The 24,924-nt window shown below is 40.0% G+C and overlaps 1 protein-coding gene across 2 annotated transcripts in view; it reads left to right on the top strand.

Annotated features, from left to right (window-relative positions):
• Rab6 (RAS oncogene family member Rab6) overlaps positions 1–23,944 on the top strand; it is a 102,054-nt gene extending 78,110 nt beyond the window's left edge. The window contains exons 4-6 of one of the 2 annotated variants that reach the window (XM_065217482.1): positions 10,423–10,628; positions 11,141–11,207; positions 23,822–23,944. In XM_065217482.1, coding sequence (XP_065073554.1) covers positions 10,423–10,628; positions 11,141–11,207; positions 23,822–23,892 — 344 coding nt within the window. In that variant the 3' untranslated portion in view covers positions 23,893–23,944. Of the gene's footprint in view, positions 1–10,422; positions 10,629–11,140; positions 11,208–22,796; positions 23,736–23,821 lie in introns of those variants that run through there. The other variant, XM_065217483.1, reaches the window with a different exon arrangement.
• Positions 23,945–24,924: the final 980 nt, after the last annotated feature.

Here is a 24,924-nt window from a genome sequence, read left to right as displayed (position 1 = left end):
ATGCATGAAATGAATGTAAATGATTTTCCATGCAATGGCTTTCACAAACCGACGACATCCCTCAGCTTAACCAAGTGGCTGTCACGAAACATTATATACAATTGATATACGGCAGTGGAGTATGGAAGAAACCCAGAATAATGATCCCGAACATACATGTCGGCCCGATGTCGGATCAATGTAAGGTCAATTTATGATCGACGTTGGCCAAATGTCGGGTCGATGTCGGTTCAATTCTGTGTTTATTTTGGGTCAATGGCGTGCCAACATTGAGTTGGGGTTTGGTAGAAGTCAGGTTGGTGTCGGGTAGGCTTATATTTTTCGCCGAAATGTCGGAATGTCTGATCTGCTCAAGACCGCGCGTTTTTAAAAAATATCGGATGAAAATTTTGCAATGGGCAGCACAAACGTGGTAGCAACCGAACGAGCTTCGGCGTCACACTGGTAGCGTAGTAGCAGTCTCACGACATACGAACAAAATTTCAAAGACAGCAACAACGAATCGGCAGTTGGACGGACTGCTTGTTGTATATACGAGGAACGTTACGAATGACCATCCGAGGCTGTCATAGCCGAACGAACAAAATCAACGATGCCATATATACAGACTTCTGTACACGAAAAAAGTGGTCACCCGTTTTTAATTGTATACAAAAAAGGAAATGAAGTATTTCGTGAAGCTACAATTAATGCAATAACTAGTTAATATTTGTAGCTATTTTTATATTTAATGAGATTAGAAAAATCGTTATCATTACGTTCTGTACAACATCTGACTCCAGCTTCTTCCGTACGGAAACCTACTTTTTTCTTCATGTCTTCCTCAGATTTGACCTCCTTGGGATGCTTCCGTAGTAGCTGCTTCATAATAGCCCAATATTTTTCGATGGGCCTTAGTTCCGGTGCGTTGGTTTGCTTCAAAAAGGATTACATTCAGCTCGGATGGTCTGCCTAATCCCTAATGCATTGATTTCTAATCATGTCGATATCACTAGCTTTTTTGGGTGGCGGGTGGCAAGTTTGTGAATGGTCAAGCAGACCTTCGATCACCTCTTGAAACATACCACAAATTTTCCACAATACATGGCGGTTTGCACCACTAGTTGTTGTTGAAACTTTCAGCAGTCACGCGTCAACCGGGAGCAACACGGAAACAGCAGTCTGGTACGTTTAGGACGTTATCATACTTGCAGACCGGTTAGAATGCGTGAGTTTAAATTAGAAGAACATCGATTCTCTTCGTCGACTTTCTCTTTCGTTAATAACTTGAGCACCTAATCGTTTCTTGTTGTTTTTGTCTTATTAGATGGTAGATAAAAGCTTCTTTTACCGATCTGTATGCTGCAAATACTTGGGAATGGCATTTCATGGCCGTGGGGATACAAAGAGAAAATCGACGAAGAGAATCTGTCAATGTTGCTTAGGACCTAATGCAATGTTCAGCTTTATTTGTGATGTATGGGTGCCTAAAGCGTGCATTTCTCGCTGTGCTCTTGGATATCTGATCGCAGGCGAAGAGAGTAATGGAGAAAGAGAGCGCAAAAGTTCGCTCTCACTCTCTTGTTAGTTGTAAATCTCTCAATTGCCGATGGTTGCGCCGGTGTGCCTGTAAACATTTATAAGCTTCCCCTGGTTCATTCTGATAGTATTGTTCTGATGAATAAAGAGTTGATTAATTCAAGTTTGCTACCCAGGGGACTTGATAAATTTTCTCTAGATTTTGACACCTTTTTTGTATCAAAAAATGTTTTCGGAAGTGTTTGACGGATATTCTTCAGTCGAAAGAGTTAAGTTTTGCAATTCCTCTTACTTTGATTTGCGCGAAAACGGCCATACAAGTTTTGTTTACAGTGTTCACTCGGCTGTCGACAAAAGCAGGCCACTCTAGATGTGTGAGGTTTGTTTTCTCGGCAGCAACCATTGTGTGGTCGTTCTCATTGCCCTTCTTCAGCAGTTCTTTCGGTCGATGCGTCTTCGTTGGCTTTGGAAAGCAACCGTTTAGTGGTGAGTGTGTGAGTGCTGACCACGTTTTGCGTCCATTGCTGCAATTGAAGCGTTCTGACCCACATTGGCAATACTGCCATACAATGAAACCACTGGAAGCAGCTCCCGTTCTGATGGAGGAGGCTTTTTGGATAGCGGAAGATAAAGTGTTTATTGTTTTGTATCTTTTGACTAGTTTTAAGATGTATTGTATAGTGACCAAGAATGCTCGGCTCTTTAAAGTTAGTTCGATTGAGCCTTATCAAATAAATTAATAAACAACAAGTTTTGTTTACACAAGATGATAGGCCCTTCAAATGTTACGTTAGGTAGTGATTAATATAGTAATTGAGAATAGGTCCCTCGAATTCATGGAACATTAAAAAAATAAAACAAAAACTAATTGGTGGTGGTAAGCTATAACGAACAAAGTTTGGTGCACAGGTAAACAAATAAGGCCTGTACTCGAAAAAATGCACCAGACAAAAGTGTTTGCCAAAAATTTATTTTAAGTCGGATTTTGTTGAAACTTTCAGGGAATAAACTAATACATATGGATTATGTTTCGGCATAATTACTTTATTCAATTTCCTTTCCATCGCTGAAAGCCCGCACCTTTCCCTTAAGACCCCTCATTACATTTTGTGCAATGGTGGAGCCGACCTTTTTGGTCACTTTTATCCATTCTTTCTTCAACTCCAGCTCGTTCTTAAACACCTTGGACGATTTTCGAACTTTTGCCTTCATTATGGCCCAAAATCTTTCCACCGGACGAATTTCTGGTGAATTTGGGGGGTTGGCGGTTTTTGGTACAAAAACAACGTTACTGTCTCTGTACCAATCCAACGTCGATCGCGCGTAATGTCATGATGCCAGGTCCGGCCAAAATAATGTCTCGCCTCCGTGGAACCGCAGGAAGGGCAACAGACGCTTCTGGAGGCACTCGGTGCGGTAAATTTCGCTGTTTATAATACCCATTGTGATGTACGGTTTACTCAGTTTACCGCATTGGCATATGGCCTGCCAGAGCAAGTATTTTTAGGCGAATTTGTCCACTTTCTTCTTCCTCATGTCTTCCGGAACATCAAATCTTGATTTGGCAACGTAGAACTCCAGCCCCGGTATCTGCTTTGCGTCTGCCTTGATGTAGGTTTCGTCATCCATATCCACACACATCGGTTTCGTTAACCACTCTCGATACAGCTTCCTTGCGTGGGATTTGGCCGCCGTGTTTTGTTGACCACGCCGGTTCGGTGCCTTACGGACCTTGAATACACGAAGCCCAGCTCGTTTCATGGTTTGCTGAACGAACCAGGCGGAACACTTTGCCTTCAGAGTCGCGTCGCGAATCGAAAGGTTCGGATTACGCTTGAAATAATCCAACACCTTCCGGGCCTTCACAGGGTCAGCTGTCTTCGATTTTCTTCCACTTCCAGCCCGGCGCTCGGTCGTCTGGGACTCCTTAAACGATTTTACCACCCAAGACACAGTTGTATGGGTGATTCCCAGTTCTTCCGATCCATCTCATGGTCGCAGTCGGATTTTCCATGACGGCGCGCAAAATTCTCCGGCTATTTTCTTCTTGTTTCGATGACATCTCAATAACCACTGAACCGATTGTTATGAAATTTTGCAAATGTAAACAATTCACTCCAAACTAGTTGTACCCAGATTTTCATCAATTTTTACCCACGGATCAAAAAGTTACACACGGATAAAAATGGTGATTTTTTTTTTCGAGTACAAGCCTTAAGGCACGCGACGCCTCTGGTTAGAGCTCTGCACCAAGATGCTGACGAAGCCTCATTGTCTCATCATGGATGATGAGACATACGTCAAGGCGGACTTCCGGCAGCTTCCGGGGCTACTGTACAAGTTCGATGTTCCTGAGGAAGTCAGAATGCAGAAGATGTCAAAGTTTGCCCTAAAAATACATGATTTGGCCCGCAATTTGCTCGTGTGGAAAGCGGAGCACTCCATTCGTGACAACTGGGACGATCAATGGGCATATGTATACCTTAAGGAATGCCTCCAAAAGCGTCTACTTCGACTTCTGAGGTCACACAATGGTTCTAAGCTTTTCTGACCGGATTTAGCCTCGTGCCATTACTCGAAAGATGTTCTGGAGTGGTACAAGACTAAGGGGGTCAATTTCGTGCCGAAGCATCTCAATCCCCCGAACGCACCGAAACTGCGCCCAATTGAGAAGTACTGGGCCATCATGAAGCAGGCTGTTCGGAAACACCCTAAGGAAGTGAAATCAGAGGAAGATATGAAGAATGTTTTTCCACACAAAAAAAAGTTGGTCGAAACGACGTTGTACAAGATTTTATGGGTAGTGTTAAGAGAAAAGTACGTGCATTTGGATATGGCAATGAAATTGGAAAAAGTTAAATGATATGCTTTCTTTTATTCCCTGAAAGTTTGAAGATGGTCGGTTGAATGGGTGAATTTTGCCGAATGTTTTCTTGTGATGCAATTTGATTCCGTACACCCTTTATTTTATTATTATTTATATTAAAAAAACAATTTTCTTGTTTTTCGCTTGTTTGAAAAAGCACTCAAACCATCATTTATGAAATTTATTTACGATATTACCATTACAAATTTAATGTTGTATTCTTGTTACTGATAATGATTTCTGATTATATACTCATTTAAAGTTGCATATTTCTTGAACTAAAATGTTTAAGTTTCACGCATTTTGTCTACATTCATCGAGCATTATCAAAGTAACCCCAAATCAAAACACTGATGTTCGGTCACAACACTAGGATCCTCAGTACTTGTTTCAAAAAAAAATAAAATTTGAAAAACATTCATCGCTGTAAAAAATGTTTGGAATATACTTTAAAAAAACTATCAATGTTACCCCGTTTTACGGTACCTCCTTTTCAGCATTCTCGGCACAAAAAATACTTTCTAAGCCTCGTCCCATTCATAACAACGACAGGAAATCCTGTTAGGGGCAGGGCTTAGAAAGTATTTTGAGGTTCAGGCCTAGGTGATCATTAGCGTCAGAATTGTAAATATATCATATCATTATTAAATTTGCCGTTGGGTTAATTCACTTTGAATTCTCGTTCGAATTCCTTTGGAATTCTCCCTGAAATTCCATCAGAATTTCTCTGAATTCTGTTCATAATCTCCATAATAGTTTTTTCTAGATCTACCCTGGAATCCACAGGTCTTCAGTTCTCTTTGCTGTTTTCATGAAATGCTTCTCAAAATTACATCGAATTTCTAGTCAAATTCCTTTGGAATTTTCCAAAAAACTCCTTTAGAATTATCCGTAGATGACTTCTCCTCATTTTGCATTATCATCGAAATTCTATAGACAATTCTTCAAATCGCCTAAATTTTTAAATTTTGTTCAAATCCAAGAGTTACGATTTCTTATTTTTTTTTAATCTGAGATCTTAAAATGTATTCAAATTTGAAAATTTTTGAAGCCTGAATCTCTAAAAGTTAAAAATGTGCAACTGAAAAACTGTAAAAAATTACATGTTCATTGTAGCTCGGTCAAATTTAAAAATTCTGAGATTTCATTCGAAATATTTAAATTTTCAGACGTCAAAAAAAAAATCTGGTTTGTTTCAATTTAAGTGTTTTCCGTTTTGCTACCTTTAACACAAAATGCAAGCCACGCGGGTGGTGTAGTGGTATGCGTGACTACCTACCACTCCAAAGGGTCTGAATTCAATCCCAGTCGGTGCCGTCGGGATTTTCTGAGGCATAAAATTTCTGTTGTAATTTAAGTAAAGTCGTTGGTCCCCGGTCTTGAGTTGATGGGTCGATAGGTAGGGTCCAAGAGTGAGAGCTGCCTCCCTGGCGTCGGTAGCGTTGGTACTCAGTACGAAAAACAAGTTCGACGCAAAACAAATCAAGGGAATTTAATTTCTTAAATGCAGTGGCTACCTTGAAATTAGATCAGCAAACTTAATCGAAGCATTTATATATATTTTAGGCGTTTTAGAGTGTGAATGTATCAACCTTCGTTGATCGGGTTTTATACGTGTTGTTTGCGTGGTACACTTCCATTAATCTCAGGAAATCTATAGGTTTTTTTTTACAAGTTCTGAGGAGTTCCCCAGAAAAAAAAAATCAAGAAAGTTCAGAGCTCTACTGATCAATTTCGAAACCTGAAGTGATGTTCCAAAAACTTTAGGAAAATCCGAAAAATTCATAAATTTTTCAAAAACTTCATGATGGTGCAGAGGACTACAGGAATGTTCAGAATATTGGGAAAGTTCATGATATAGTAAATGCTGAAAAACATCAATGTAGATCCACGAATTTCAAGAAAATGTCGAGAATTCAAATGAAGATCAGGGAACTTCACGACATTTCTTCTAACATCAAGATAATTTCAGGAGCTTTGCAAGAACTTTAACAGACTTCAGAATACTTCACGTAAGTTCAAAGATGTCTAGGAAAGTTTAGAGAGTTTCGGGAAGTTTTAAGAATTGCAGGACAGTTCCATGAATGTCCGTAAAATTGCAGACACAGAAGGGAAAATCCGAAAGCTTCAGGAAAATTTTGAAAATTAAAGGTCCGTTCGATTAACTTTAGAAAAATTAAAGGAACTTTACTGATGTTCAAAGAACACAGTCCAGAAAACTAAAACGAAGTTACGAGTTCCATTAGCGTCAGAACTTAAAGATAATTTTTTAAAAGGAAGTTCCGAAAACTTCAGGGTAGTTCCGAGACGTTCAAGAACATCTAGAACAACATGTTAGTTTGAAGATCTGTTATGGTTAGTTCCGATAGCTTTAGGGCAGTTTCAGTTAGATTTCAAGAAAACTTTGAAAACTTAAAAGAATATCAATAAGCTTTAGGGCGGTTCCATTAGCTTCAAGAAAATTGCAGGAACTTAACTGAAGATGCCAAAACTTCAGTTGAATTAAAACGGATCTTAAGGGAAGCTACGCAGCTTTAGGCAGTTTTAAGAACTCAGTGCAGGTCCATGATTAGGGAAATTGCGGTAACTTTAAGGATGTTCGGAGAACTTCACGTAAATTTCGAGTACTTTACGGCAGTTCCATTAAACTCCAGAAGAAGTTCCAAAAAATAAAGGTAGTCTGAGAACATTAGGAAAGTTAAGAGAACTTGAGATGAATTTCCGAAACATAACAGAAGTTTTGAGAAATTCAAGAAACTGCAGAAACCGTTGAAAAGTTTAGAGATCCTATGTGAAGTTTTATTAGTTTCAGAGCAACTGTTCTAGGACCTTCAGGGATATCCATAGAACTTTGGGAACGTCAAGAGTTTAGAGAGAACATCAGGACGGTTTAGAGATCTAACAATAGACATATTTTGGGAACATTACAGATTGCTGTAGTTTTTCAGGAGAGTTTAAAGATTCCTAAGACACTTCCATTAATTTTACAGCAGGAGCTGGGTACCCGACTACCCGAAATAAAAAATCATCTAATATTATTAAAATTATGTTTTTATTAAATGTGTGGCAAGCTGCATTTGCTATGCCAAAAGTCAAAACATAACTGGAACATCCAAACACCAAAGAACTGCTCATGTTCAAAAGGGTGTCCGGTTAAAAATCATGCCAATTACATAACTAAAAACAACAGCTTATGGTTAAAAGAATAATGAATCTATCGAATAAATAAAAATTTAATCGTAAAATTCTATTAAACTTGACAGTTCCTTTAGATACGTCTGCTCACATCGACAGGTCTATTACTATTGGTGTCTATAGCATGGTGTTGACGATGATTTTTAGCTGCTCCTTTACTGGCGAAGCTAAGAGGGGCCCTAGATTGACAAATGCAGTAAACTTCCAATAAATGAATTGGTGATTGGGGCGACCCCGGCGTAGTGGTTAACATCCATACCTCTCACGCCAAAGTCACGAGTTCAAATCTCACCCCCGGACAAGTCACGAATGACCGAAGAGTGTTAAAGTGACTATAATAAAAAAAAAAAAAAAAAAAAAAAAAAAGAATTGGTGATTTTATTTGGCTAGAAATTCCTACATTTACCTTTTAACATATGGCCCAAGTTCCACCACACATGCACCGTTGCCATAGGCAAAATCAATTCATTTGTAATATTTCCGATTCACCGCAAATCCTTTCAGAAAAAAATCTACCGCAATGGCATTAGGATTTTGAGATGATTCTTGTAGTACGTCACAAGGGTTTTTAGAATTATGTGACAAGGATTATGTAATAGGTTTAGTAAAAACGTGACGAGAAGGGGAAGGGGGTAAATGTTTTCTCACTTTCACTCTCTTCTCTTTAATAAAAAAAACCTATCCTAACCTCCTCAATTTCACGTGAAGTTCTTAATAGAGCATAAGAATTAACCAAGTTGAAGAAATTAGTAGCTGGTAAGAGTCCCAGATTATTGTACGAATGATGTACATAGACAGCACTTTGGGTTTAATCATTACCCCGTAAATAGAAATAATATTTACAACCTCCAACTAGAACTGTACTGGACAGGTCCTTGTAACTGGCGTACACTACTTCATTAAAATGGAAGTAACTCTGCGAACCCTCATAAGTCACACGGGAATGGAGAAGATTTTTTTATAAGGAGGTTAAGCCATAAAATACGTTCAATTGTTAGTGCCCACTCGATGCACTGAACCATTGAGAACCAATCAAAAAAACATGAATTAATCCACCTATGATGATATCTGATCCTTCTTACTAATAGAATCTGGTCACTTCTCTGAGAATGTCCAGAACATGTCCAGATGTGGACCTGAGCACTCCCAATGACTACCATTGAACAAGTTTATTAATTTTCATGTGATCGATTTTGACCCAATTTAGAAACTGGCCACTTCCCCGGGGGTATCCGGAATAATATAATCAGATGTATCCAGTATGATCGAGGGTATTCCAAATGTTTTTTTATTGATCTGGTTTTTAAATTCTCAGTGATTTAACGTATCGCATGATGGATTTTGAGTTCATTCAGAAACTTGCCACTTATCCGTGGCTTTCCCGGAACATACCCAGATGTGATCGTTTGTACTCCAAATGTCTTTCATTGGACAGGTTTTTGAGTTCTCATGATTTAAGGTATCGCATGATGGTTTTTGAGCCCAATCAGAAACTGGCCACATCCCCGGGGTTATCCGGAACTTGGCTGGATGTGGCCAAAGTGGTCCTAGACTTTTCAAATTACTGCTATTGAACTAGTTTTTGAATTCTTATATGATGTGATATGTCACAAGAGAGTATTCGTATGAGTATTCGTTTCAGGTTAGTTTTAGTCCTTTCTTAGCTCAGTCGGTAAAGGCGCAGCTACAACGCAAGACCATGCTGGAGATGGTTGGGTTCGATTCCCGGTCCGGTCTAGGAATTTTTCGGGTTGGATAATTTCTCGACTTCCCTGGGCATAGAGTATGATTGTACTTGCCACACAATTATACCAATGCAAACATGGTACATCGATGCAAGCTCTCAAACACTTAGTTGAGAGCACGCAATAAGCAATAAGCTTGAAATGCGAGGAAGAAGAAGAATGGATTTAGTCTCATGGCTCATTCAATCCGGAACATGTTCCGGTCATATCTCGGGAACCAGTTGACCGGCAAAATACTTTTCATTTGGCGATTGTTGCGTCCACTTCGGTTCAGTCTTTACTGAGAAACACGGCTTAGTTCCCAAAATCCATGTTTTTCTGAACATGTTCCGGCCATACCTCCGGATCCAGTTGACCGATTCCAAAAATATGGGACCATGTAGTTTCATTTGGTGGTTGTTGCGTTACAATATTGTGTTACACACTCACACACACATATACATTTTCCGATCTCGTCGAGCTGCGCCGAATAATATGTGACACTTGGCCATTCCGGGCCTCGGGTTCGAAACTCGGTTTTCCAATCGATTTGCATACCCTTCTCTGTAAGAAGGGTAAAAAAGTCTACCGCAATGGCAATCCCGAAATTTGCATTGCGCATCATTCACAGCATAACATCATTCGCAAAATCTACCAATTGAAAGTGAATCGAAATCAATCGAGTACCTTTTTAGAAACACATTTTCATCACATTCCCTATTTTTTGCCACATTGGCAATTTTCTCCTTCTGTTGCCCGATCGGGTGGTGTGTTTGTTGATGTTGTGTTGTGGTTTCTCGTTCTTTGCCCCTTTCGATTTCGTACACGCATTCATCGGTTTCAAACGGCGGTGGCGGCGGCGGTGGCGCCGGCGACGACCGACAGGCTATTATTACCCAATCATATCATCGACAGGGGACCCAAACCCCACCAAACAGTTTAAGCCTCCGAGGCTCCGATGGCAATCGGAAATGCCTAAAGAAAATACATTTCAATTTGAAACCAGCTACAACGACGATAACAGCAAGAGACCCATAACGAATGCACTTATCTCATTGCTCGATGGTAATTTGTTTCCCTGCTCTCTCTCTGTCTCTATCCACCTTTTTCCAAACACAGATGCCAACTCATTTCACCAAACATCGAAATGGATCGACGACGTCCGGACGGAGCGTGGCAGTGACGTAATCATCATGCTGGTGGGCAACAAAACTGACCTCTCGGACAAGCGCCAGGTCTCGACGGAAGAAGGCGAGCGGAAAGCGAAAGAACTGAATGTGATGTTCATCGAAACCAGTGCGAAGGCTGGTTACAACGTGAAACAGGTAGGTGAAAGGAAGGGGGGAGGTGTGTTGGGTTCTAGAATTATAGAAGGTGGGTTGTCGTTGTTGCTGTGTGCTTCAACAAATGTGTGGTTTAGTCTGTTGAATGGACAGTAATAAGCAGAATAAAGTTGGCAGGTCCACGATTCATGTTTTGCTCGAAAAAGCGTTCGATGAAGTGTGACGATTTTTGACCTAATGCAAAACATATGTAATTTTCCAAACCTTCTCCACCAATAGACATTAGACCCCGTCGTCATCTTGATCCGCTGTGGGAGTTCAACGAATGTCGACTTTTGACAATATAATAAATGCCGCAAAAAAAGAATCAGAACCACTGTACGTCTGAGTGCTAATTGATTCATTTTGTCATGTTTCCATTTTCGTTAATTTGGGCATCGTACCCAGTGTAGTGCCTAAAGCCAACCAGCATCACTAGTATGTTTGTATGTGTAGACATATGTCGTTAACCTTGTCTTGTGTTTTTCTGCTTTCTTCTTCTTCTTCTATTGTAGCTTTTCCGACGAGTAGCCGCAGCACTGCCCGGTATGGACTCAACCGAGAACAAACCACCAGAAGACAGTATCCTTTTACAAAAGACAGAAACCACTTCGCCAGAAAGTGGTCCTGAAGAAGCTTGTTTTTGTTAGTACATTGACGGGGACAACTAGCAGAGTTTTCAATCTTTTCAGGCTTGTGTAAACGGCGTTTTTATCGTTCAATTTCAGTTCTAGGACTTAGGATGTCTTCGTCGTCGAGATTTTCAGAGTCAAAAAAGAACCAAATGGGGTTGGATGTCAGAAGCTCTGGGTTTTCCTAAAGTTTTTTTTTATTAGTTATTGTCATTCAACATAATTGGACACCATAGGGTTTTTGATCTAATTTCCGTCCTACTAAGGACATCCCGCACTTTACCACGCTTTTTGGAAAGCGTTTGAACAAAACATGGAATGTTTTCATCAAAGATAACTTCTAAATTTATCCACCTTTCCATACGTACCGTTGGATTTGATAAAGAGTCAAACAATTTTGAGATATTATTAAAAATATAACACTGCTTCTTGCTTCTAAATTCGTCCTACGCGTTTCAATTCCGTCCAAACGCATTGAAACGCCATTAGATTTTCTTCGTCCTACGGATAAACGAAGAAAAAGGGGATGCTCTAGGAGCGCTTCTTTAGTTTTGAGAACAATGAGCGTAAATATGCATACAATACGCTCTAATAGGGTTTATGTCGTAGCTAATGAACTAACGCATCGGAACAAACGTATTATCGTATTATTGTTTTGTGCATGGTGAAATCATTGATATTATTGGTGATTTCTGCTCGATAGAACGGAAATGGGCGATTACGACGAAGTAGCGCTCTTCCCTAAGTGCTTTAGTTTATAAACCACTTAGAACCACATGTTTCGGATTCGAATTGACACTTAAAGTATTGGGTACCCAAAAAACTTACGCGTTTTACCAGGTACTTTAAATATGGGGAATCAGCTGGATCTCGGCGGTGCCGTAACTAATTTAAGCAATTATTTCATCAATATTTATCCAACTCATCTAGTTGAAACCTATTAAAAATGTGTGTAAATTGGGGTGTTCAAATTTTCACTGTATCACTGTGAGCGTTAACAGGAAAAAGATTGATCGACAAATTATTAAAATAACCATACCAAATTTTAATCAAATCGATACTGCTCCACAGTACTTCCACAGACAGACAGTCATAACTCCTGCATGTTTTCCATCGAACACGCATTTAAAGGTAAATTTTAATTTTTATTAGTTCGTAGTACCGCCGCCTGTGGCGTGCATAGTCAATTCCATTTTACGTTTACACAGTGGCGTCGCCTTAACCTCAATTTACCTGTGCACCAACCCTTAAAACATGAAAATATTGCTAGCAATGAATAGATATCGAGAAGATTAAGTGTCTTTTTCAACGAATTCAAGTATGAATATGGCATTAAATCTGTTTTTGAAAGTTGGTGCTCAGGTAAAAAGTGAGGTTACGCGACGCCACTGCGTTTACACACTACCGCCATCTGTTGAGCATACTGCCCATGACAGTGTGCTCAACAGATGGTGGTAGGGTTTTAGTGGCGAGGTTTTACAATGAAAAATATTTAATGCGTTATGTCTGTTTGTCTGTGGCAGGGCCGTCTTAACCACCCTTGAGGTCCGTGGTCATTTTTTTATTGCGCGGCCCCTATATGTTTTGATAATAATTTTCGAATTCTAGCACTCACGGAAAATACAGGGCTGTTATAAGAGGCGCAGATTTCGTGATTTTTGCGGATTTGTCGTGGATTTGAACTTTCAGTCGCCAAAATCGCGGAAACATAGAATAATGTCGCGAAAATCGCGAAGGGACTGATGTGCTGTCACAAAAATTGTGGAATTCATTGTAACCTTTCCGTCCCGGATTATTTTGCTGTCATCAATTTTGTTGTTCATTTGGCAGGGTGGCCAGCAAACCGGGGAAACCGGGAATACCGGGAAATATCCGGGAATTTGAAAAGTAACCGGGAAAACCGGGAAAAACCCGGGAATTCTGCCAGAGAACCGGGAAAAATAAATTAACCATATCATATGATCAAATTTTTACATCAGAATTTCAGAATAAACCATATACCCTTTAGCAAATGATAGTGTTACGCTATTTGCTGCATAATTTTCTTCAGTTTACCGTCTTATTGTTTTTAGAATTTAATCATTCAGCAATATTGCAAATTGATTTTTGTCGTTTCAATTTCAGATGTAAAGTGCATGGCCCTTAAAAGAAAATATTGAAGATGCTGGAGTTTGGAAACAAATATTTGTAAAAACCGAAACTGAATTATTCTTTTCCGGTGTTTTAATTTTTCGTTGTTCAAAATTCTCATGATATATATTCCAGAATTAACTTGGAATTCTGCTCTGAATTATCTTGAAATTGTTCTGAAATAAACCAGAAAATACTCCGCGTAATAATTACCGTTGAATTCTTTTAGGAATTTCCTTCCAACCCGTTCTAAGAATTTATTTGGAATCCTTCATATAATTCCCTTAAGCCTATCCGGAGACTTTGATTTCTTTGAAAAAAATTTCAAACATTTCTTTGAACTCTATTCAAAACACCAGAAATCTTTCGAAAATTTACTTAGAAACCGCTTGGAGTATTTTAAACCATTTCTTTCTAATTACCAGCAATTTTTTTGACAATCAATTTTGTTTGAGTTATGTGATGAATCTTTCGCACTTGGGTTGAAATTATTGCCAGAAATTTCCAAGAACTTTGTTTCTTGTTGAATTCTGATCATAATTCTCTTGGAATTCTTAAAATTCATCTGTCATTTTCCTCACGATCCCCATACAAATCTCATCAGAATCACGTAGGAATTTTCTGCAAAGTTTTGTTTTTCACAACTCGTTTTTAAATCTACTAAAATTACCTACCAGTTTAATTTATAACTTGCATTCTTCTCCAAAGAAATCCTTCCAAATTCATCTAACAATTTCTAAGGATTTCATGATAGAATAATTCTGGAAATCTGCTCTTCTCCTTCGAAAACTGTGTGGGAATCCTTCTCAATACTTGTTATCAACACTTTGAATTATTTTAAATTTTACCAAAAATTCCAGGGTGTGTCCGCTAGATTCTACAATTTGTTATAACCCTTAAAATGCTTCCAGGTCTCAGAGCGTGACAATTATGACGACTCATAAGAATGATGTTTTTTTTCAAATCTGTTATCTTGAAAAAATTCAAAATTTCACATTTTAATTATTATTTCTCCAAATCTTGCATCACAAAGCATGTTATTAATCACAAATTTTAAAGAAAAGTTCTAGTTTCAGACTCTACACAAATTTCAAAGCTCCAGAATCTTGGGAATCTTCTTAAATCACATTTTTTATCCATTCAGTAAATTTTGTTTTTTTACCCTTCTTACAAAGAAGTGTATAGATATCACTTGAAAAATCGACTATCGATCCGAGGCCCGGAGGGCCGAGTGTCATATACCATTCGACTCAGCTCGACGAGATCGAAACATGTCTGTGTGTGTGTGTGTGTGTGTGTACGTGTGTATGTGTGTATGTGTGTGTGTGTATGTAACGAAATGAATGCGCTCACGTTTCTCAGCAACCGCTCAACCGATTTGGACAAACTCGGCACCAAATGATAGGTCTTAGGGTCGCTATTGAACGGTTTTGGAATCGGTGAACCGGTTCCGGAGATATGGCCGGAATAAGATCCGGTGAATATGGGCCTTCACGTTGGATTTAACGGAAAACGTATCAAAACTATCAAATTACTACAAAATTCAAAAATAAGATCAATGCAAGTCGTGTTAAGTGTTCCAGACCACATTGGACACACTTGGACATGTTCCGGGTACCCCGGGGAAGTCGCTTGAATATGAATTGAATTAAAACCCATTAAATCACATTAAAATACGATGATAAGGTGATTGGTAGCCTCACCAAATAGACTACACCCGGATATATTCCGGGTACCCCCAGGCAGTGGCGTAGCGTCACTGGATGACACGGGGGTGGGGGGCTTGGTCACTGATAATGACAATAAAATAAATAAACTTGAATTAGTAAGAAGGGTCTGATCACACCATAGGTGGATAAATTCGGGTTTTTATCATTTAAAAACAATTAATTAATTTAGCTTTATTTAGGAGGCTTTCAGCCTTAGGCTGGTTCGCCTCCAACCATTTAAAAACACCAACTATCACCAAATATCAACTTTTCGAATAGCTTCGAGATGGAGGACAAGAGGCTGATGGGGCGATAGCTTTTGGCACTGGTAGACACCGTCCATACCCGCAGCCTTCATGTTTTTATTGCTTCTAACAGCTGCTATCACCTCATCAGCCGATATTCTACTATCATCATGCACTACTACGGGGGTGTCAGCGACTCTAGACATTGCCTCCAGTACGGCAGGCTCACCATGGTTTGGCCAAGATTATGTGAAATCACAAAATGTTGGTCAAGAGCATTGGCCTTTTCAACTGGGGTTATGAACTTATGAGTAGGGATGGGTCCGAGTTCTGGTCAACAGAGGAAAGCGGAGGGATCGGTCTCGATTTTTTTTTTCTTAAAACATAAGGAATAGTATGTACTTGAGTGAAACCCGTTTTCAAATCCGTTGATTCAAATACGAAATAGACTCAAATGATGTTGTTCCATTACTAAGTGGGCCATGCTTTAGCAGCATTAATCTCAGCATAGTCAGCTCGTACGATTATCTTCGGAACGATCCTGGTATGCGTCAAGAAAAGTCAAAGATTCAATGACTTCCAAAACAGTGCATGCTAGAGTTTTCTTTGAAGTTTTTTTTTTTTTTCCATTGTATAGGGTAAAGTGGGGCAAGATGGGTCAACTAGTACATTTGTTAATTCATTTGATAGTTAAAATAAACAGGTTCAACGATGGTTTGTTTTTTGAAACCTGCATAGGGACTGTGTATGTTGAAAATCAATAAAATTAATAAATTAAGTAGATGACCCATATTCACGCAAGAGCTATTAGCCTTCTCGACAACTACAGCGCATCAACGCTTTCTAAAATTAACCATGTAGTTAACGAAACTGATCGTAGTTTGGACCTCTGCTTCGTGAGCACTCAGGACAGGGCTCCATTAATTTCCTCGGCTCCTTGTGCACTAACTAAGCTAGTTCCACATCACCCTCCTCTAATTGTCACTGTAGAGGACAAACTCGTGCGCGATTTCGACGATATCCTGCTACGGTTTCTTATGACTTCCATAAAGCTGACCACCGTAGCATCATAGATGTATTGTCTAGCATGGTATGGGAGAACATTCTTGATCCAGATGACGCTGAGGCTGCAGCGCAAACCTTTTCAAATGTCTTGACAGACACGTCCCGAAAAGAACTCACCGCAAAGTGTTTAACCCTCCCTGGCAGAAGAGTGAGCTACGTAGGTTGAAGTCAATCAAGACAGCAGCATTGACAAGATTTACGAAGTATCGCACGCTTCTTCTGAAACAACATTATGTGAGGCTGAATCACATTTACCAGCGAGTCAGTTGTGAATGCTTTTCAAGTTTCCAACGAGGCAACCAACAGAAACTTAAGCTACACCCGAAATCCTTTCGGAACTACGTGAACGAGCAACGCAGGGAATCAGGCCTTCCATCGTCTATGAATATCAACGGAGAAGTTGCTGCCACCGTTCAGGATATATGCACATCTATGACACAAATGTCATTCCCATATACTTTGTGCCGATAAATCCTAGTTCTCTGGTTCGGTTTTACGTCAACATTTGACAGCTGCTGCAAATATTCGCAAGCAAGCTCTGTTCATGCGTGATACGTTGTTAAGAAAGTTTGTCGCGAGCGGCGGGAAGGATTTTTTAAATCTTTGTTGTGCCATAGGCGCTGTTTACTGTGTTGAACACGAATAATCCTTGCCTAAAAATGAAGTGCATGTTAATTGGATGTGATAGCAGCATTACAACACAGGCAAAAACTTTTAACGCGATATAACCAACAATCAATACGAAACTAACGATTTTAAATTGGCTCACCACTTTAGTAGCCTATTGGTCCCAAGCAAACGATTAACGTACCCTATTCTAGTTGAAAATCTATTACTACACTATGTTTGTTTTGATTCGCTATGAAAGTTTGACAGATAACATCAGGGGTGTGTGGATTCATGCAGAACATGCAGGGGTGAGTGAAATAGCTTGGGACTGCTTGGGACCGTTGTTCTGGTACTGAGTGAGCCAAAAATAATAATGATTTTCTTCGGGACCCAGTGGTCTTAGACTTACCTCTATGATATAACCATGCGGCACACATTAGTGTAGCTTGAAAACGTGTTGTCAACTCTAACACCACCAACATCGGTGGCGGCGAGTGCTAGTCTTGCCAGGGATGTGGATATATGCCGCCTTTCTTCCGACAAGTTTGCCAGTGTATTCACTAATGAGATACTAACTGACGACCATATTAACCTGGCTGCCAGGAACGTTCCAGTAAATGATCAAACGCTGGGTGCAATTGATGTTAATGCTGAGATGATTTCTAAGGCCGCGACTCTGCTCAAGTCATCCTTCAATCCTGGACCTGATGGAGTTCCATCTATATTTTTGAAGAGACATATTGCTAGCTTGTTAATTCTGCTTCATCGCCTGTTCCGCATGGCTCTCTCCAGTGGCATATTTCCATCCCGCTGGAAATTTGCGCACATGTTTCCCGTCCACAAAAAAAGAAGGAAGCGAGCTGTGGATAACTGTTGAGGAATTACATCGTTAAGTGCCGTTTCGACGCTATTCGAGCTAGTGATTATGGAACAGTTGCTGTTGCATTGCAAGCAGTATTTGAGTGCTGATCAACATGGGTTTACTGTCGGCCGCTCTACAACCACCAATCTGCTGTGTCTCACATCGTATACAACCGAAAGCAGGTCGGCTCGAGTTCAAACGGACGTTATTTATTCAGACCAATCCGCAGCATTCGAGAAGTTGAACCATGCTATTGCGATTGCTAAACTATGCGGTAATCTTCTGAGTTGGTTTCGATCATATCTTACTGGTCGCCAACTAAAGGTGGCCATAGGAGATTGCAAATCAGCTAGCTTCTTCGCCACATCAGTTATACCTCAGGGAAGCCACATAGGACCGTTGATTTTAATACTGTACTTCAACGACGCGTATCTGGTCATCGAAGCTCCTCGGTTATCATATGCAGATGACCTCAAAATCTTCCTTCCGCTCCATTGCTGACAGTCACTTTCTTCAACGTCATCTGAATGTATTCGTTAGTTGGTGCAGTTTAAACAGAATGGTAGTGAACCCAACCAAATGCTTCGCTATTACCAACAATCAATACGAAACTAAAGATTTTAAATTGGCTCACTACTTGACTAGCCTATTGGTCCCAAGCAAATCGACTAACGTACCCCATTCTTGTATAAATTCCAGTACTAAAGGGTGATACGGTCAAAATTTGGTCAAGGGAAAACGCGTGTAAATCGGTGAAATCGTTTATTTAAAAAATCAAATTAAATTTCTTTTTCAAGTTCAATTAGTATAAAATTCAGGAAAAATATTCAGTTAGGCTTCCGCTTTTCCAAATCCGAATTGCCGGGCCTTACGCTTGACCCCTGCCATCAGATTTTGTACAGCCACCTTGTCCACCTTCTTCGCCGCAGAAAGCCAGTTTGCCTTGAACTGCTGCTCGCCCTTAGCAGTTTTTTTGGTCTTCTTTAGGTTCCGCTTGACAATAGCCCAGTATTTCTCAATTGGGCGGAGCTCTGGCGTGTTGGGAGGGTTCTTGTCCTTGGGAACCACCTGCACGTTGTTGGCGGCGTACCACTCCATGGCCTATTTACCGTAATGGCAAGATGCCAAATCCGGCCAAAACAGTACGGAACAACCGTGTTTCTTCAGGAAAGGCAGCAGACGTTTATTCAAATACTCTTTCACGTAAATTTCTTGGTTGACAGTCCCGGAAGCTATGGAAATGCTGCTTTTCAAGCCACAGGTACAGATGGCTTGCCAAACCAGATATTTCTTTGCGAACTTTGACAGTTTCATGTGCTTGAAAACATCTGCTACCTTTCCCCTTCCTTTTGCCGTATAAAACTCCTGTCCCGGAAGCTGCTTGTAGTCGGCTTTGACGTAGGTTTCGTCGTCCATTACCACGCAGTCAAACTTCGTCAGCATCGTCGTGTACAGCCTCCGGGATCGCGCTTTGGCCGTCGTATTTTGTTTATCATCGCGATTTGGAGTCACTACCTTCTTGTAAGTCGATAGTCCGGCTCGTTTTTTGGCTCGATGCACGGTTGTAGACGATACACCCAGCTTATTTGCGGCATCTCGGAGAGAGAGGTTAGGGTTTCGCTTGAAACTACCGGCAACTCTCTTTGTCGTCTCAGCGGCTTCCGGTTTTAGATTTCCCCCCGATCCAGACTTCCTGGCTGTCGACAAACGTTCCCCAAATACTTTAATTACATTTGTAACGGTTGATTTGGCAACTTTTAGCGATTTTGCCAACTTTGCGTGCGAGTAGCTCGGATTTTCGCGATGCGCGAGCAAAATTTTGATACGCTGCTCTTCTTGCTTGGACGGCATTTTGACAACTGAAGAGTGAATTCCAAAATCAAAATAGGAGCAACATTCTACACACACACACCTTCAAAATGAGGGGTGTTCAGGTTTTTTAAATGCAAAATTGAAAGAAATACGTCAAGTTGATATTGACCAAATTTTGACCGTATCACCCTTTACACTATATTTGTTTTGATTCGCTATGAAAGTTTGACAGATAAAATGAGGGGTTAGTGGATTTTCCTATGTTTCGAGGGGTGAATCGATTAGCTTGGGATCGAAGATAGTACCAGAGCTGAGCCAAAAAGTTGAGCTCGTTATTTCGGGACCTTATGGTCTTAGAGTTAACTCTATGCTATTACGTTCTCACGAAAACAACAACCGATAATATTTAGCTATGACCTGTTTGGCTCGACAATCGAACGCGTGAATCATGTGAAAGACTTGGGTGTGATCTTGGATTCGCAGTTATTATTCAAGCAACACAACAGCATATGTTGTCGATAAGGCGCCAAGAACTTTAGGGTTCATTTTTTGGATAGCTAAAAACTTCTGTCTAAAATCTCTCTATTGTTCGCTTGTTCGATCGACGCGGTTTGGAACCCAAACTGCAACATCGGTGCCAAGAGAATTGAATCTGTTCAACGTCGCTTTCTTCGTTTTGCGTTGCGTAGATTGCTAACTTCTCCGGACTAGAAGAGACACAAGCAGAGCCCTAACCTTAGCCGATATCCTGCAAGGAAGGACAGATTGCGTGGCTATCCTGAGGTAAATTGCCCTGAATGTTCAACCCCGACCGCTTCGTAATAACCTTATGTTAAGACTACCTCTACGTAGCACAAATTATGGAGCATAAAGTCAGGAACGCGCAAAAATTGGTCAACTTCAAATTGATGTATTTCTGTTAAAAATGCATAAAAAACATGAAATGCTGCATTTGGAAGTTGAGTGTATATACAATGGTTGCTATGATGAGTTTTCACCGTTTGCTCTTCAGTTTTCAGTATGACAGGAGCAGCGTGTCAAAATTTTGCTCGCGCAGCAAGAGAATCCGACGTTCTCACACGCCAAGTTGGCAAAATTGCTGGATGTGGCCAAATCGACCGTGACAAACGTTTTAAAAGTGTTCGGGGAGCGTCTGTCGACCGCAAGGAAGCCTGGAAGCGGCGACAATCGTAATCCGGACGTGGCAACGACGACGAAGAAGGTGGCGGTGAAATATAAGCGGAATCCTAACCTCTCCATCTGGGACGTCGCTGGCAAGCTCAATGTCTCCCATACTACTGTGCAGCTGGCCAAGAAACGAGCCGGGTTGTCGACGTTTAAGAAGGTGAAGGTGGCGAACCGAGATTACAAACAAAACACGTCCCCAGACAACCAGAAGTCGTATAACAATGTACAGACAGTATCGTTAATAACTACAGTTTAAGTCAACATTGCATATAAGTATGACATACATCGCATTATGTTTAAATTAAATCATATACAATGCAAATTTCCGACTATTATGCGATGAATCATTTTTCCATCATACTGTATCACAAATTAAATGGGATTACATCGCAAGGCTTTTCAAATTGAATTTGTTATTACAGATTATATCGTATATAATGTCAAATCAACTCGATTAAAAAGAAATTAAAATTTGCACGTATATGGCCTCCACTTTTGTAGGTATAGGCCCTTTTTTGCATTCTATACGATTTTTTTATTTGTATATATGTTTGTATATTACAGAAACAACTTTGAATATACGTGCATTTTGGTTGTCTGGGTCGGCAAAGCAGCGGTCCCGAAAGCTGTATACGAATCTGCTCACTAAGTTCAACTGTGTCGTCATGGACGACGAAACTTATGTGAAGGCGGATTCCAAGCAGCTTCCGGGACAGGAGTTTTATACCGCATCAGGAAAAAGGAAGGTGGCTGAAATTTTGAAAACCATCAAATTATCAAATTTCCCGAAAAAATATCTCGTCTGGTAGGCCATATGCACGTGTGGTCTAATAAGCGGCATCAATCAAGAGATCTACGTCCAGGAGTGCCTGGAAAAGCGACTGCTACCATTCCTAATGCAACATAATAGACCTGTGCTGTTCTGGCCGGACTTGGCGAGCTGCCACTATGGGAAAAAGGCAATCGAGTGGTACGATGCGAACAACGTGGTTGTGGTACCCAAAGACCACAACCCTCCCAGAACTCCGCCCTATCGAACGGTATTGGGCCTTGGTCAAACGGAATCTCCAAAAAAACGAATAAATCCATGGAAAACGAGCAGCAGTTTAAATCTAACTGGCTTTCGGCGGCGCATAAGGTCGATGAGACCACTGTGAAAAAATTAATGGAAGGGGTTAAGCGGAAGGCACGGCAGTTCGGATTTGGCTAACCAATAGAATAAACGAACATATTTTCCTTTAAATATATGAATTGAACTACCAAAGAAACGATTTTTTGTCGACCAATTTTTGCGCGTTCCAGTCTTTACGGTGCGATTTGCGGTCTGCAGAGAATACTCAACAGAGTTGCATCTGTTTTCGACTTTCATCTCTCCCGTGATGCGCTTCGTAGAAAGTTTTCTTCTGTTTTTCGCCGGCAGGTGTAACTGACTATAAGATATATGTTTTTTAAATGGTTTTTTTATGTTATGACATCATTGGGGCTTCATCCAGCCTGTCGATTTAAAACAACAATAAACAATACCCTATTTTTAAGCTTATGTGGCATTCGGTTAAATGATCCATTCGGGCGAATGTTATAGAATCACCCGGATACCTTCTTCACGATGCAATGTATGCACTGAGTTTGAATAAATAATCATGCGTGATGAGACGAGCACTACGTAGGTTCGCAGGTTTTATTTTTGTTTTAATCTGAGTACACAGAACACATGTACTAAATGTTTTCCAGTCAACTGCACGCATGTTATTGGTTCTTCGTCATTCTTCAGTGCTTGTTTCAATTGTGTTTGTTCATCATTTCTTTCACAACTTTCATGTATCTTTCTTTCAGTTCATCTTTCGTTTGTTCACGCACTCACACACTTTTATTGGCTTTATTTTCCTTAACTTATGATTTTCTCCTACCTCCTCTATCAGTGCAAGAGGTTGTACTCAAGGATTCACCGAACGAGACAAAAGACCCGGAGGGTGGCTGTGCATGCTGAACCTGCGATACGATTCCGCAAAAAAAAAGAGTTTTTTTTTCGTTTGTTTTTCTATCTATCTATTTAGTAGGGAAATTCTCTACACAAAGGGATCCACCAGCTGGAAAAAGAGTGAAGGCGATCGAACGGAGGAAAATTTGGGAGGAAAAAAATATGAAGCAAAGAGGATGAAACTATGATGATTAAATTTGCAGGATCCGCCTCTGCAATATATATGTCCATTCTTAAGAAAGAGAGCGAGAGCGAGAGAGTAAACACATTTTTATCCATATTTTTATTTATTAATAAAGTACGTGTAAACTGTTGCAACGGGGTCTAAAATGTTGAAGAAACAGTAAAAAACACTGTGCAGTCCAATGCGTGTGCGGGTTTTGCATGGTGCGCGAGATAGAATTTGTGTTACTGATTTTTTGAATGTTGAATAATATAAACTATTTTTGTCGTGCGCGAAGAATGCTAATATTTTTTTTTTCCTTTAACCACTTTGAAATAAAAATCTGATTTGTTTATTTTTTGTTCCGTGTATTTATAGTAGTAGAGCAGAGCAACAAGATTGTTCACTGATATCATTCTCTACCTTCCGCAATTACTTACGACTACTACCGATACATTATACAAATATTTAATATAGTCGACTAAGTTGTGTCTAAGCGTAATAAAAAAGCTACTACAATACTTTCCTTAGTTTTACGTTTTAGTTTTTAGTTTAACCGTTACGAAAAACAAAATCCTATCGAGTCGTTGTAGCAACAGTGCGCGTATGGTTCGGAATTGACGGACCATCTTGATTGCTTATTGAAAATTTACACTAGTGCTAACATTTAGGTTCTGACGATTGAATAAACTGACCAGAGTATGATTTATAGAAGCATTTTTCGTTCTTTTATTCTAACATAAGACCTTCCCAATCCATTCGAGCGTGAGTAGTTTTCCTTAACCCGAGCGCGTGTCTCTTAGCCGTCGATCTGCAGACTCAGCCTTCGAATTCCGGCGACCAGCAGGACTCGGAGGGAGGTTGCATGTGTTAAAACGTGGCGGCCCGTTTGGAAGGAAAGGAGCTCCGGACGCGACGCAAAAACACAGCGACATCAGCAAATCGGCATCCTACTACACAGAGGCAGACAGAAGCAAAGGCAGTGTGTTTGCTTCAGTTATTGTCGGTGGTTTTTTTTTCTATATAATAATTTATATGAGGTGGTAAACCCTAACCAATAAGAAAGTACTATAACTAATTGATAGGAATGGGCGGAATTAATAATCAAAAATTTCGATTGAAAGAAAGGGCGGCGCCACGGTCTGCGTTTCGAACGCGTCGGAGTTCAATTAGCGAAGGGATGATAACAAAATAAAAAAAAAGAAAGAAAGAAAAGAAACTAGGATTTAACAATTTAGCTATGCAGTAACCAAAGCGAAACTTCATCTCAAGAAAACCAACTGAAGCACAAGAAAACAAAAATCAAGTTTTTATGAACGGTAATCGATAGTCAACGTAAGCAAATTCACTCTCACTCACTCACACTCTCACACAAACACAAAACCCAGTGCAGGATCTAGAACCGAAGAAAAATCAACGCTAAATACTAGAACTAGTTTAGAGAAGAAAAAAAAGAAGAAGCTATTAACTAATGAAAGCATACACGATTAAATGATTGTTTAAAGTTTTTCTGTTCCCCCGTGAGGGCTGTTCAAAACAGTTGCCCCGAGATGCAAGCGAATAAAATAACAAAAAAAACAACAATAATGAATCATTCCCACCCACCCCAGATGAATCATGATGATACTGAAAATTAATAAAACTTGAAACAAGCGAAGCAAGAAATTGTAGCAAGTGCATGCTTAAAACTTAACCCCCCCCTGATCGGGCTTTTCTGTACAATGTGATTTTAAAGCAATTAATTCATGTCCTTTTCGTCCCATCAATTGATTTTTTTTTTTTTCAATTATTTTAGTCCATCGATAGTCGCTGCGCTCGCTCATTGTGACAACACAGGAAGACACTACTACTTAGGGAACATACCAAATGTATAATGACGATCATTATTGGTTTAATGTTGATCGCT

This window comes from Ochlerotatus camptorhynchus, unplaced genomic scaffold (assembly GCF_037179485.1).
Source record: "Ochlerotatus camptorhynchus isolate MF236.1 unplaced genomic scaffold, CSIRO-AGI_Acam_v1.1 ptg000077l, whole genome shotgun sequence".
Lineage (NCBI taxonomy): Eukaryota > Metazoa > Arthropoda > Insecta > Diptera > Culicidae > Ochlerotatus > Ochlerotatus camptorhynchus.
This window is presented reverse-complemented; position numbering and strand designations above follow the sequence as displayed.